General features: G+C 36.9%; 1 protein-coding gene across 4 annotated transcripts in view; it reads left to right on the top strand.

Moving 5' to 3' along the window:
• The window catches only part of LRRFIP2 (leucine rich repeat (in FLII) interacting protein 2), a 142,757-nt gene that overhangs the window by 62,015 nt on the left and 64,982 nt on the right, over nucleotides 1-15,760 (top strand). For 2 of the 4 annotated variants that reach the window (XM_011981929.1, XM_011981930.1), the window contains exon 4: nucleotides 4,348-4,434. In XM_011981929.1, the coding sequence (XP_011837319.1) occupies nucleotides 4,348-4,434 (87 nt within the window). Of the gene's footprint in view, nucleotides 1-4,347; nucleotides 4,435-5,810; nucleotides 5,862-12,257; nucleotides 12,315-12,412; nucleotides 12,458-15,760 lie in introns of all 4 variants that reach the window. The other 2 variants (XM_011981926.1, XM_011981928.1) reach the window with 2 other exon arrangements.

Raw genomic sequence — 15,760 nt, 5'->3', positions numbered from 1 at the left:
TCAAGATTCATCCATGTAGCATGTATCAAAATTTTCTTTTTAAGGCTGAATAATCCAAAGTATGTATATGCCATAATTTGTCTATCCATTCATCTATTGATAGATATTTGGGTTGTTTCTACATTTCGACTATTGTGAATAATGCTGCTATGAACACTGGTATATAAATATATGTTGTCTCTGCTTTCCAGTTCTTTTGTATATATATCCATAAGTGGAATTATTGGATCAAATGGTAATTCTGTGTTTTAGCCAACTTTATTTTGTTTTGTTTGTTTGTTTGTTTGTTGAGACAGTTTCACTTTGTTGCCCAGGCTGGAGTGCAGTAGTGCAATCTCGGCTCACTGTAACCTCTGCCTCCCGGGTTCAAGTGATTCTTGTGCCTCAGCCTCCCGAGTAGCTGGGATTACAGGTGTGCACCACCACGCCCAGCTAATTTTTTCCGTTTTTAGTAGAGATAGGGTTTCGCCATGTTGACCAGGCTGGTCTTGAACTCCTGGCCTCCACTGATCCGCCCGCCTTGGCCCCCCAAAGTGCTGGGATTACAGGGGTGAGCCACCACGCCCAGCCTTTACTGTGAATTTAGTTAAATCTTGGTTGTCCTTTATTGTTGTATCCCATTTGTTTTGTATGTATGAGGTGTATATTAAAATGATTCTGTAGCAGCTCTTTCATGTGATTGTATTCTGAGGTGAAAATGCTGGTGTTAACTACCTAGAAGTGTGTTTTATGTACCCATAATTGTTTATTCAAAAATAATTTTAAAATATATCATAATATTTTGTCTACTAGGTTGGAATCAGTGTTGGCTCCTTGCTACTCCTGCTAATCCATGTTCCTTCAAGCATCTAGTAACAAGTATAGAAAGAACCAGATAAAGTAGTTTTAAATCCTGTTTATTTCTTTTAAAGCATGTAGTTTTAGTGGCCTCTCTTCAACACAGGCTCCAAGGGAGGTAACACTGAGTTGGCTAAGTAACAAAGGGAAGGGTGTTTGTGTGTCTCTGAAGCCCATGTTCTTTCTGTTCCTTTCCTTTTTGTAGTTAAAAATGTCTTATTAAAGAATATATTTTAATTATCTCTAAGTTGGGTTTTGTGAAGGAAGTCTCATTTTAGTATAGATTGTACAGAATTGGCCACAGACAAATCTTAGAAGGATAAAATTGGCATTCTTGAATTAAATTTCTAAAGGAAGCTTCGGGTACAAAGCTAATATACATGTAAATGAAAATTCCTGCACACTGATAGGGCTTTCTTAAAAAGGTTTGAAAGTTTTGATGCTTTGTGATTTTAAAATATATTTGCTATCTACTGAAGCATAAAAGCCTTGAAGTGTTTTCCTATTTAAAAAAAAAAAAAAAAAACTCTAATCAGAAAGTAGTGCCTACTGATAGAGGGGAGAAGAAGGCAGATAACTTGAAGCAGAGCATAGGTTTTGAAAAGATGGAGGCCAGTGTAAAATTCATGGGAGAAAACTAATTGCTCTAGATTGTTAGTGGTTACAGCTTACGGCTGGTAGATTACAATTTACTTTGCAGGGGTTTTTCTATTGAAAGACCAGTTACACAGACTGGGAAATTGCCAAACTTGGAATAGTTGAGTAGCAGTTAACTATTTAACTCTCTCTGCTTCTTAGAAGCCTGCTATGACTTTGCCAGGCGAAACTAATTTCTCCCTCCTACATGCTTCCTTCCCATAAGCATTGTGTTTCTGTATCCTTCAACTTTGTGAGTTGCTTTAGGGCAGAGCATATCTTACTCTGTATTTTCAGGACCTAGCATAATTGCTTACATGTAGTAGATCCTTTTAAACATTGGCTGAGTTTATTCTTATGAGACTTGGGCACAAACATAACAAAATGGGAAGACAACAACTATTATCCAAGAGAATAGTCTGAATCAGAATTAAGATGTGACCAAGGACAGAGGAAACCATTCCACTACCATATAGAAACCAGACAGTAGATTTCTAAGTTTCACGTGGCACATTAAGCTACTTCCTTATCTCATTTCCTTGATATTGTGACCTATGCCCTGCAATTCATTTGTTTTTTTAGCAGACATTAAGGCGTAAAAGTTGTGGGGTGAGAGAAGCATGGAATTTTAATACAACATAATAAAGCCACAATAGAGACATGGGTATAGAGCCTTACTTTATGAAAGAGGGACTGGGAGGAATCTTCATAGAAGGTAATATTTTACTGAATAAGAGAAGGGAGAACAGCTCCTGCCAAACAGTTTGTGAAGAGAGGCATAACAGAACACAATAGAGTCCAGGAATGGAGAGAGATGGGATGCATCCAGTACACGTGGAGCAAGTAGAGTAGTCTCCACCACCCCCATCCATGGGAGATACATTCCAAGCCCTCTAGCAGATACCTGAAGCTGTGGATAGTAGCAAAGTTGATTGCTATCAATCGGAACACGTTTCTGTTCATGTTTTCCACCTACAAATGTAATGCCTTTTCCATCTTAACTATCATGAACTGTGGCTGTAACTTTTGCAGTTTGAGGTGCGGCAGCAAATCTAGCGCAAATTTCTTTTTCCTTCTTCACGATTTCATGGATAGAAGATTTGTTCTTACCATAGATCTTAGCAACCTCAGTGGATGATTCTTTTTTCTATTAAGGTTAGAATGTTCACCTTTTCACTTAAAGGAAGCACTTTATGGCTTCTCTTTGGCATACCTGAATTGTCAGAATCACTCTTGCTCTTCAGGACCATTATTAAATAAAATGAGGATTACTCGAACACAATCACTGTGATTTGATAACTGAGACAGCTAACAAGTGGGTAGCATAGACAGGATGGATATGCTCAACAAAGGGATGATTGACGTCCTGAGAGCTTTTATCACACTACTCCGAATGGCGTACAGTTTAAAACTTATGAATTGTTTATTTCTGGAATTTTCCACTTAATATTTTTGCACCTTGGTTAACCATGGGTAACTGAAACCACAGATAAGGGGGGGGACTACTGGACTTGGAAATAAGGTGGGGACCTGACTGTGAGGAGCCTTATTTCATTTTTGCCTTTCTTCTTTCTGTTCTTCCCTTTGTGCTATTCTGTGGAGTTTTTGCTTTAACCATAAGTAATAAGGAGCTGGTGGAGGATTTTGTGCAGTGGAATGACGTGATCAGAAATAATACGTTTTGAAAGGCTGATTTGTCCATCATATAACCATATAGAAGATAAATTATAAGGCAGATTCTGGAAGTAGGTAGATGGATTTGGAGGTAATTGCAGTAGTGCAAACAAGAGATGAAGAATTCCTATGGTATGATTCCATTTATATGAAATGTCCAGAATAAGTGAATGCATAGATACAGAAAGTAGATTAGTGGTTGCCAGGAGCTGAGAGGAAGGGTTAATGGGGAGTGCCTACTAATGGGTACCAGGTTTCATTTTGGGGTATGAGAATGTTCTGGAATTAGTCATGATAATTGCACATCCTTGTGAGTATACTAAAAACCACAGAATTGTATACATTTATTTATTTATTTTTGAGACAGGGCCTCACTCTGTCATCCAGGCTGCAGTGCAGTAGCGTGATCTCAGCTCTCTGCAGCCTCCACCTTCCAGGTTCAAGTAATTTTCCTGTCTCAGCCACCCGAGTAGCTAGGGTTACAAGTGTGCGCCACCACGCCTGGCTATTTTTTTTATTTTTAGTGGAGACAGGTTTCATCATGTTGCCTAAGCTGGTCTCAAACTCTTGGCCTCTTGTGATCCTCCTGCCTTGGCCTCCCAAAGTGCTGGGATTACAGGGATGAGCCACTGCATCGGAATTGTATACATTTAAATAGTGAATCTGATGATATGTGAATTCTGTCTCAATTTTAAAACAGAGAGTTGGGGAATGGGGAGATGAAGAGTTCCTGAAATGAGCAGGAACAGTGAGAATAAAGAAAGCTGAGATGGGTTTGATAGAGACTCAGTGGTGGAGAATTGTCGGTACTTGGAGACTGATTATTGGCAGTGTCCAAAGTGAAAGAGAGGTTGGCTCTGAAGTTTCTAGTTTATATGATTGAATCAATGGGGAAAAAATGCTGGAAAAAGAGTAAGTTTGGAGAGGCATATGACAAACTGTGTGGAAGTGTGTTGAGTGTGTAATCAAACAAGAAGTTAAAGGTAAAGGCCCGGATTTGAGGAGAGACTTAGGAACTAGAGAAAAAAATGAGTTTATAAGAGTTAATTAAAGCAATCAATCAAACTTGCTGATAGATAATATCTTGTCCTCCCCACCCCTTTTGCACAGTAATGTCCCATTTTTTTTTTATTTTCAAATCTGGTGTACAGGTTGTTTTTGTTTGTGTTGTATAAAGCTGAGTTTTGTATTACTTTTCAGGCAGAGGCAAGGCTGGCAGCAAAACGGGCTGCCCGGGCAGAAGCAAGAGATATACGCATGAGAGAACTGGAACGGCAACAAAAAGAGGTAATTTGAGGGAATAACCCTAATTTCATGTTTGTTTCCCTGAAAATCAGTGCTTGGCTAGTTTATTCTGATGTGAATCTGGTTTCCTTTGAAACACTGAGAATAGTATAAACTGATGTATGTGTTTTATCAAGCCATTCTGTGCCAGCAAATTAAATGTGATATTTGTTTTAAGTAGTAACAATAAACACATATAAAGCTATTATTGTGTACATTGTTATAAGTTATTAGTATTATGAGTGCTTTACTTATATTAGCTAAGGTAGCTTTAGCAATGATAAAGTGTAGTATAGCTCTAATTGTCCTAAAATTTGGATTAATTATATTATGGTATCTATATGGTAAAACCTTGTAAAGTCATTCAGACTTACAATTTTAAAGCATATTTAATAATAGAGGAAAATATGTAAGAATATGAGATAAAAGCAAACCAAAACAATACAATTTGTAGAACCCCAATTTTATGTTACAAAATCCAGTATCCATATATAGCATCAAAAACTACTAGAAAGAAGTGATTATCAATACTGTGGTTTGTCTGTGGTGGAATTATTGTTGGTTTTACTTTCTTTCTATACTTTTCTGTAATTTACAAATTTCCAATATGCTTTTATAGGAAAGGAAAACAAGAAAAAAATTTTAGGAATAGGCATATGGAAATTAGGCTGATTAAAATGAAATAAATATGCTTTTACTTTTCTGGCATTGACTTGGTCCTGAAAAGTCCCATAATAAATATTTTTGATGTTGTAGTAGTATGAAGGGCCAAAAGCCTGTGGGACAGTATTAAACACTTTCTTTTGATTTTGGTGGTGAATTTTCTGTGAGCAGGTTAAAAAGCAATGTAAATATTTTATGTTGTCACAGCTCAAGAAAAACACTAAAATTGACATGTTGCTAATTTTCTTTTAACCTCATGTATAGTTTCAAATATGGAATGCAGTTCTCGACTTGAAATGGAAGTGCTGGAATCTGTTGTCTTTTTACTCCTAAAATTATACTAAATATAATAATAAGTGAATGAGCTGAGGTGGAGGATCACTTGAGCCTGGGAGTTTGAAGTTACAGTGAGCTATGATGGCACCACTGCACTCCAGCCTGGGCGACTAAGTGAGATCCTGTCTCCAAAAAAACAAATAAATAAATAAGTGAATGAGACAGTTATTAAATGTAACTTCTATTTACAATTCTCTTAACTACAGGGAACCATCCATCTCTTATTATTGAACATATTTAGCTTACTAATTTTCTATATTTCGAATGTGTAACTTTGAGTCAGCTATCATTGCTCTTTAGGGAAAATGTGTATGATTAAGGTTTTTGGAGAATGCAATATGTTAGAAACGATTTGGTTTATGAAACTTTTGCATTTCTAGCACTCTCATCATTCCTTTGATCGGAAATGGGGACAGATTCAGAAGTGGCTGGTAGGCCAGTATTGCCTGTACTGCATGTTGTGATCAGTTGCTGAAATAATGCAGTCTTGAAGTAAAACATTAACTAATCGTTTGCAAAGTAGGAGTGTTTGGCCTGTGTGAACCTAAAGGTCAGAGTGTCTGTTCTGTCTATAGTGGACCAGAGGTATATTTGGAGTCCAACCATTTTGTGTTGTAGTCAGTATCCTCACCTTCCTCTCATGAATGCTCCTGATCAAGAAAGAGTGAGAAAATGAATGTGTTTTCTTTTTATGGATTTGTTCTTTTCTTCCCCACTTCTCTCTCCCCTTTTTTAAAAAAACTAAGTCCACATGGTCTTCATTGAAAGATGACCTAGGTAATTCTTTCATTTCCTCTGAAAATTACTCTTATTATTATCAACTCCTTCAGGTCCTTTTTAAGTTCTCTACCACTACTCTCAAATTGTCAGCTATAAAAGCAAATTATGAATCAGTAAAATGTTAGTTAATGTGAATCATTCCTAAATTTGAACTTTTTTAAAGCTTGGTAAGTTCCCCACTGTCTCCTATTACAGGGCTTCTTAACTTGTATATGACTAGGCTTGGGAGATGGGGTATGAAGCCTTAGATTCTACTGCAGACTTTCAAATGTAATTATTTTTATGGGAAATGCCCACAGGTATTTTTGTTGTCAGATTCTCAAAGTAGTCTGTAATTCCTAAAGGAATTACAGAACCACTGTCTGATTGCTGCTAAACAAGCAACTTTCCTTCTTTTTTTTTTTTTTGAGACGGAGTTTTGCGCTCATTGCCCAGGCTGGAGTGCAGTGGCACAATCTCAGTTCACTGAAACCTCTGCTTCCTGGGTTCAAGTGATTCTTCTGCCTCAGCCTCTCGAGTAGCTGGGATTACAGGCACCCGCCACCATGCCCAGCTAATTTTTGTATTTTTAGTAGAGACAGGGTTTCATCATGTTGACCAGGCTGGTCTCAAACTCCTGACCTCTGGTGATCCACCCACCTCAGCCTCCCAAAGTGCTGGGATTATAGGCGTGAGCCTCCATGTCCAGTCTAAACAAGCAACTTTATGAGCAAATCTCTTCTATAGCAGCATTTTAAGGTACAAGCAGAATTTAAATATTTATTACTATAATGACTTTCAAATTTAAAACTTTATTGTAATTCTTGTTGTGATAGTGTTTTAGAAAAAAAGAGAAAGAAGATGTTTGGTTACTTAAAATTAAATGACCCCTCAGGTATGTGTGTGTTATTTTGGAGTGGAATCTATCCTTTCTTGTAACTAGAACTTGCCTAATTAATTTTATTTGAAGTGTCTTCTGCATGTAATTGGGTTAATATTATTGATGATGCATTAAGAATGTTTTGTGTGAATAAAATAAATCATTTTTGTTGGGAGCTATGGCTTGTACCTGTAATCCCACTACTTGGGAGGTCGAGGTAGGAGGATTGCTTCAGGCCAGGAATTTGAGACTAGCTTCGGCAACATAGCAAGACCCTGTCCTAAAAAAAATTAGCAGGGCTTGCTGGCATGAGTCTGTAGTCCCAGCTACTCCAGAGGCTGAGGCAGAAGGATTGCTTGAGCCCAGGAGTCCAGGCTGCAGTGAGCTGTGATCACGCCACTATACTCCAGCCTGGGTGACAGGGCAAGACCCCATCCCTTAAAAAAAAAAAAAAAATCACTTTGGCTTGCAAAATGTCTTTGGAAATGTTAATTTGTTCTTTTAATTATGCATTATAATTCTAAAATTAAATTGCCTAAGATAAGTCTAATGTTTGATTTCTGTGTTCACAGGCCAGGAAGATGAAATTTTTCTTTTTTATTTTACTTTATTTGTTTATTTTTGAGATAGAGTCTCACTCTGTCGCCCAAGCTGGAGTGCAGTGGTGCGATCTCGGCTCACTGCAATCTCTGCCTCCCGGGATCAAGTGATTCTTCTGCCTCAGCCTCCCGAGTAACTGGGATTACAGGCACTTGCTACCATGCCTGGTTAATTTTTTTTGTATTTTCAGTAGATACGAAGTTTGACCATGTTGGCCAGGCTAGTTTCGAGCTCCTGACCTCGGGCGATCCACCCACCTCGGCCTCTCAAAGTGCTGGGATTACAGGCGTGAGCCACCGCGCCCAGCCAAATCTTTTTTTTTGTTTTGTTGTTAAACCTCTGTGAAATGTGTGTAGTTTAGGCAGTGAGTATGCTAGATTTTCATCGAAAGGGGTGACCTTTGGGCTAGAGTTTTAAAATTCAGGTAGTGACTAATCCAAGTCTTGAGATTTATAGGCAGGACTTGGTCATGCAGAGAAAGTGGCATTTCTTTACAGATGGGAATAATTATCACTTCTAACCCCTTCTGACACTTGCTTTTACCCTGTTAAAACTGATTCTTTGGGTCTGGGCACAGTGACTCATGCCTGTAATCCCAGCACTTTGGGAGGCCGAGGCAGATGGATTACTTGAGGTCAGGAGTTCGAGACCAGCCTGGCAACATGGTGAAACCCTGTCTCTACCAAAAATACAAAAATTAGCCAGGTGTGCTGGCGGGCACCTGTAATCCCAGCTACTCGAGGAGGCTGAGGCAGGAAAATCGCTTGAACCTGGGAGGCGGAGGTTTCAGTGAGCCAAGATTGTTCCACTGCACTCCAGCCTGGGCAACAGAGTGAGACTCTGTCTCAAACAAACAAACAAATAAACAACAACAAAAAACTGATTCTTTGGTGTGAGTGGGTTGACAGTAAACAAATAAAAAGAAAAAGAAAAAAAGTAAACCGATTCTTCCTCTCACTTCTTATCTTTGTCTCTCTGGCTGCTTTATCTATGACCCCATAAGAAGTTGGCATATAATAGTTACAATACAAAATATAAATGGCTAATATTTATAGTAAAATAAATGATGCATACACACACAATCCCCAATAGGATTGTCAGTTACTAGAAGGAAGGAAATTTTCCTGTATTTACAATTTCCCCTCATTATAATACCTTTTTTTGGAAGTGTGATGTTGGGACATGAATAGGGAGTGAAAAGGAAGGAAGCTCAGAAATGAATACAACTTTGAGTGCAAACTGTATATCAGCACTGCGCTAGTGCTTTTTACGTAGGTTTTATTTCACATTATAAGACAAGTATTACTGTCCCAATTTTATAGATATGTTTATAAAGAATTGGTGAAGTAAATAACTTGCATAGTCATTGGCAGAACCAGTATTTGAAGGTATGAGAGTGCCACACCTGGTAATGTGTTGGAAGGATGAAAGGACCAGGAAGAAAAGGACCTATGCCTTCCTGGGCCTCCCATTAGTGTTAGTTTAGTCAACTTTCCATGAACCTATTGATTCTTCTTTAAACTGGGTGTCTGTCTTAATCATTGTTGTATCCAAAAGAGTAAATGCATGTCTGGAAGAGTAAATAATGGTTTTTGAAGTTCCTCCTAATTTGAAACTTAAGGAATGACTTTAGCCTCAACTTAATAATAAATACTATTTGTTGACAGAAAAGATGGCCAGGTATATTCATAGGACTGTGGTTTTCTTTTAATAAAACCATTCATCCTCCCTTCAGGTGAACTTTTAAAAACAAAGAGTATATTTCATTTTCATTAAATGTATCAAAACATCATTTTGAACAAACATATGTCTATTTTTTAAGGCATTGTACTGTTTGTTCACTCTTTAGTGCTTTAGTATTAATAAGGACTTTTGGGATAATGACGATGTATTATTTTCCTCATTGTGGAATAGAGGGATACACCGTGTAACTGGCACCTAAGAACATAGTTTGCTGTAATCTTTTCTCTTTGTCCGCTGGTATAATTTATTCAAGAGAAACCAATTGGCAATGTAAATAGTACTCTAGAAATACCTGGGAAATGAAGCTTTTTGTTCTTCCAGAGAAGGGAGAATCTCTGAGTGAAAACTGGAATACCTTGCCATTTTCTTTCCTCCCTTCCCTTGCCTTCCCTTGCCTTCCCTTGCCTTCCCTTGCCTTCCCTTGCCTTCCCTTGCCTTCCCTCCCCTCCCCTCCCCTCCCCAGGGTCACTTTATATCATTGCTACCAGGGTCTGTTTCCCTCATGTTTGCTGCTGTGCAAAAGTATTCAAGGTAGAAGTAATTAAAAACGACCCAAATGTTTTGCCTTTCTATATCAGAGTGGTCCTACTTGGCAGGCTCTTAGTAGAATATGTGTTTTGGAAGTTTTTGGTGTAATTAAAATTTGCCTTGAGCTTGCCTTACTGTTTTACCTAAACATATTTGTCAAATAGGTTTAGAGAAGTGCTATCAGGTATGGTAGCCACATGTAGGTAATTAAATTTAAATTTAAATTGACTAAAATTAAATAAAATTTAAAATTTGGTTTCTCAGTTGCATTTCAAGTGCTCAGTAGCCACATGTGGCTAGTGGATACTATATTAGCACAAATATAGAACATTTCCGTGGTCAGAGAAAGTTGTATTGGACAGTGCTTATTTAAGGTATAGTTTATGACTATAAGTATACTCTCTGTCCAAATTAACTGACCTGTATGGGGGTTTATATTTTATTCTGTAGTTTTTGGAAGTCTTTTTAGGCCAATTTTTCAAATGGAGCAAGAGAAGCTCTTTAAATATAGAGGTACTATATATCAATACTTAATAAGGTATTTTAATTTATAATTATTTTTATTAATATAAGGGACATAATTGAAACTATGACTTCATCTGTCTTTGCTGCATCTTTAATGGGGTGTGCTCTTTAGATGAGGTTTTTGAAAATGCTCTTATGTGATAGATGGAATGGAAAAAAGGCTAGAATAAAGGGAACATTAGACATTAAACCATATATTTATCCTAGTACTCCAAATAATATTGGAAGGGGCATGTGGAGTTAACTCACCTTTATGGTAAAGGCTTTTCAAACTAACCAAACTAAGGAGCCTAGAACTGATTACCACTTAATAAACTGTACCCATCCTGCTAGGCTAACACACATGCCCCCAAAACTTTTGTGGTATCACTTGATAAAGAAAGGGAAGAAATTTTCTTGGCTTCTTGCAGACTACATGGGTCTATTGCATAACAAAAAATGTAAATCAGTGGCCAGGCATGGTGGCTCACACCTGTAATACCAGCACTTTGGAAGGCTGAGGTGGGCAGATCCCTTGAGGTCAGGAATTCAAGACTAGCCTGGCCAACATGGCGAAACCCCATCTCTGCTAAAACAAAAATTAGCCGGGTGTGGTGGTGGGTGCCTGTGGTCCCAGGTAGTTAGGGGGCTGAAGCACGAGAATTGCTCGAACCCAGGAGGCTGAGGTTGCCGTGAACTGAGGTCACGCCACTGCATTCCAGCCTGGGCGACAGAGCGAGACTCCTTCTCAAAAAACAACAACAACAACAACAACAACAAATGTAAATCAGTGATGAATTCCTAAAGATCAGAATATCTGATTAGAAATTGAGTCATAGTAGTGCTTATAAACAGATTTCAGCATAGATTTGGTCAAGGGCATCAGTCACAGCAGATGTCAACTAGGGAGTTTTGAGGCATTGATTCATTTTACAAAAATACAGCATTGATAAGCCATGAACCCAGTTGATCAGTAATGTATAGATTTTCAGTCAGTGCACATTAACACTTTGGACTTGAAATTCTGAAAGATCAGAAATTCCTTACTGTTTGAGATGAGTAGGTTTTAGGGACTAGCCATTTTATCCCGCATGACTCAGGCCTTAATGCTCCATTGCTAATAGCTAAATGTGGAAAAGTTTAGAATTACATTTAATTTAGTCAACTGTTAGGCTGCAATCATTTTTTAAAAATAATCTGTTTACGGCATTATTTGAGATAACTTGACCAACTCTAAAATATATATGTAATTATTTCTAAGTATAAGTAGTTTTTCATATTAACAACACACAGGCTCTGTTTCAGGCTCTGTTTCAGTTCTTTTCTAGTTAGAGTGGTAAAAGAAAAAAAAAGAAATCTTTACAGTAAGCACAAAATTATAATCCAAGTATTTTTAGAATCATATACTGTCTTGTTAAAATACATCAGTGATAATGTAAACACTTCTTCCTACCTGCATAAACTGATGAGCACAATGAAAAAAATAGAGTAATGTCTTTTTTTAATGCTGAACTCAACTTCTCTTTGTTGAGTATACTTGCACATTTTTATCTTGGTGTATTGAACTCTCTTGGTCTTATACAGACCATTCCAAGTGGTCTGACATACATACTCCTGATAAAATAAGAACATTGCCAAGATTATTTCTACTTTCTTTCCAACCAAAGAATGTGGCTGCCCCAAAGATAAGTTGTCCAAACCCACCTGCTCTCAGGAGTTGTTGCTGTGCTGTTAACTGACTGCTCTTTGCGCAGTTCTGATAAACAACTGTCTGTTCAGCGATTAACTCTACATGTACTTTCTCCTTTCCCAGGAAGATTCGGAAAGGGCCAGGTATTCCCACCGGTCCAGTCACCATCGTCCTTATCTGGTTTGTAATAACCTATAAACTTGCCTCTGATACTTTTCCTCATTTGCGTAATGCAGTCACTCACAAACTTTTACTGTGTTTATTTTTATTTTTATCAGGGAGTTGAGGATGCATTGTCCATTCGAAGTCTTGGCAGTCACAGGGTTGGTATTTTAACTTGTCTACATAATACAAAGCTTACATGTGAACTTTCTTCAATTGCCTAAACAATCTGACAATGTTCATATATTTCTTTGCCTTTTTAAAAGAAGTATAAAATATTGGCAAAGACCTTTCATTGGAAAATGATGCTTTCTTTCAAATTATTGTCATAAGTAAATCAACTCTAAAATCATGAATACTTTAATCTATTAACATGGGTCTAATCTCTTTTTCTATAGAAGGACCTTTGATTTTGGAAAAAAATAATTAAGATTGATCTTGTAAAATAATATTTATTTGGTTCTAACTTTCAGACTTTTCCTACTTTCATATCTTAAAAAATGACAGTTTATTAAATGCAAAATAGCTTTGGGGCTTGGATGATTAATTATAATTTTATTATGTGGAAAATTTGAACATCTGATTTGAGAAGTTCCCTGAATATGTATAGGAATTATCATGCTTTGACATTTTGATTAACATTTTATAGAATGCCCCAGGTTGTTTTTTGCATGGATTGTTATACATCAGGAGGAAGAAGAAGCTGCTCCTTAAAAACCCTCGTATTATGCCAAGACCCTAATTTCTCTCTTAAAAAAGTATACTTTAAACCTTAAAGCGGTACTTTTATTTTGCACATTGATAATGCTATGTGTATACTTGCTTTTTTTCCATTTTATTTTATTTAAATTTTTTAAATTTTAATAGCTTTTAGGATACAACTGCATTTTGGTTACAATGTTATATGTATACTTCCATGTAGTTTTTTTAATCAGTAAGATGATCTTACATGTTGAAGTCTCTATTTGTTAGTTTTCCCTGACTCTAATTTTCTTTCCACCTTGTATAAATGATAAAAATAGACTCTAATAAACTGAGTGTGCTCTGGCATACTAGTTATTGACATGTTTATATTCATAAATATAAACTCCAGGCTGGCTATTTTTCTTGGTGAATGTTCTCCAGGCTGGTTATTTTTCTTGTCGAATGTAATGTACTGTCTTTTTAGAGTAAGTTACTAAACTGGTTACTAAATCAGGAATATTTTAGTTATAAAACTTTAGATTTTTAAGAATATTGGCCAGACACGGTGGCTCACACCTGTAATCTCAGCACTTTGGGAGGCCGAGGCAGGTGGATCACCTGAGGTTGGGAGTTCACGACCAGCCTGGCTAACATGGTGAAACCCGTCTCTACTGAAAATACAAAATTAGCCTGGTGTGGTGGCACATGCCTGTAATCCCAGTTACTTGGTAGGCTGAAGCAGGAGAATTGCTTGAATCTGGAAGACGGAGGTTGCAGTGAGCCAAGATTGCACCATTGCGCTCCAGCCTGGGCAACAAGAGCGAAACTCCATCTCAAAAAAAAAAAAAAAGAATATTAACAGATCGTTACAGAAATCTAAGATAATTGGCAGCCTATAAATGATTTTACAGTAGAAAAATTTTAATAGTGACTTCATCATACTTCTCCCTGGAGATATAGTACTTTGTTTTTTTCTCTTTAAATATTTTGAAAAGGCCGGGAGCGGTGGCTGACATCTGTAATCCCAGCACTTTGGGATGCTGAGGTGAGCAGATCACCTGAGGTTCAGAGTTCCAGACCAACCTGGCCAACATGGCAAAAACCCCCATCTCTACTAAAAATACAAAAATTAGCCAGGTGTAGTGGCTAATGCCTGTAATCCCAGCTACTTGGGAGGCTGAGGCACGAGAATCAGTTGAACCCATGGGCGGAGGTTGCAATGAACTGAGATCGTGCCACCGCACTCCAGCTTGGGTGACAGAGTGAGCCTCTGTCTCAAAATAAAAATTAAAATAATTATTTTGTAAAGAATGATATAGGGAGTCAGTCAATAAAAGCTTTAAAGTTGAGTCTTAAAGGCTGTGAAAATAATCCTCTTGTATTTATGGCTTTTTCGTTTTGCTTTTCATTATAACGTTCGTAGTGTGTATTTTTACACAGTTGTTATTAAGCTGCTTATTTGTAAATTTGTATGTGACCTTAGGAAACTTGATTATATATTTGTTTAACTTAAAGGTAGAACCAGCAAAATTTGAACATTTGGGAGCCTTTAAAACAAATCTGCAAAAAAAAAGAAATCTGCAGTTAAACTGATAATAACTGTATACCCAGAATGTATATAAAGTAATCAGGTTGATTTTATTTTTATGGCATTTGTATCATTAAACAAATTTAAGATATAACTGCAGTATTTAATTTCATTATGTTAATTTTGAAAATTTGTTAATATGGGATATAATAAAACTCCCAGTATTTAAAAACGTCAATGTATAAATGTAAAAATTAATAAAAGTTTTACATCCTAGAGGAGATTCTAGTACATTACTCTCTGTAAGTGTACATCTAGCACAGTTTAAATGTTTAGACTTCCCTGGAAACAAGTCTGAAAGCTCACTACTAATTTCATTTAAAAGAAATATAGTTGAGATAAAACATTTTCTGTTTTACCCAAATAATATTGAGAGTTCTAAGTTTTCATCAAATTATTTGCTTTTAAAATAACTTCTCCTTTAAGCTGAATATGTTAGACAACTTTTGTCCTCTGTAGAAATAAATGTGATGGCCTAAAACACTGACCTAAATTTCCTTGTGGTTTGCTATATAATTTTGAAGTTATGCATTTCTCAGCCAGTTATTTTTAAAAACTTAAGGCCGTGTATTAAGAGGTCTAATACTTTCTGAACGTAGTATTTGATGTGTGAACATTAGCAGTACCTGAATGTGAGGTGGATATATTTATGGTCTTATGGTGCATTCTTAGGACTTTAGATTTCTCCTTTTGTCCAATTAACTTTCATATACTATCTTTTTGAAAAGTGGCTTACCAGAAGCTATCTGGGCTAGAAATGTTGGTGTCAGTGCTATAGACATTAGGTATAAAAATAAAAACAGCAAAGGTAGTTCTAGACTGTGAATGGTAGGATTGGGGGAGGGATGATTACATCAAAGTTAGGAATTTAGAATTGAAACAGTCTGTGTCTATTAGTTTTATATAATGATTGGATTATTAATAGTGCAGAACATTAGTAGCTGCTTGGTCATTGCTTTATACATTGAAATACAAGAAGACAGTAAGGTAGAGATCCAAAATTAGAAAATGAAGTGATCTTGACCAGACACAGTGGCTCATGCCTTTCATCCCAGCACTTTGGGAGGCTGATGCAGCAGAATCACCCAGGAGTTTGAGATCAACCTGGGCAATGTAGTGAGAACTTGTCTCTACTAAAAATAAATAAATAAAAATAAAATAAATTAGCTGGGTATGGTGCTGCACGCCTGTG

The sequence above is a fragment of the Mandrillus leucophaeus genome, unplaced genomic scaffold, assembly GCF_000951045.1.
Source record: "Mandrillus leucophaeus isolate KB7577 unplaced genomic scaffold, Mleu.le_1.0 Scaffold231, whole genome shotgun sequence".
Lineage (NCBI taxonomy): Eukaryota > Metazoa > Chordata > Mammalia > Primates > Cercopithecidae > Mandrillus > Mandrillus leucophaeus.
Note: the sequence above shows the minus strand (reverse complement) of the source record. Positions and strands in the feature narration are given on the sequence as shown.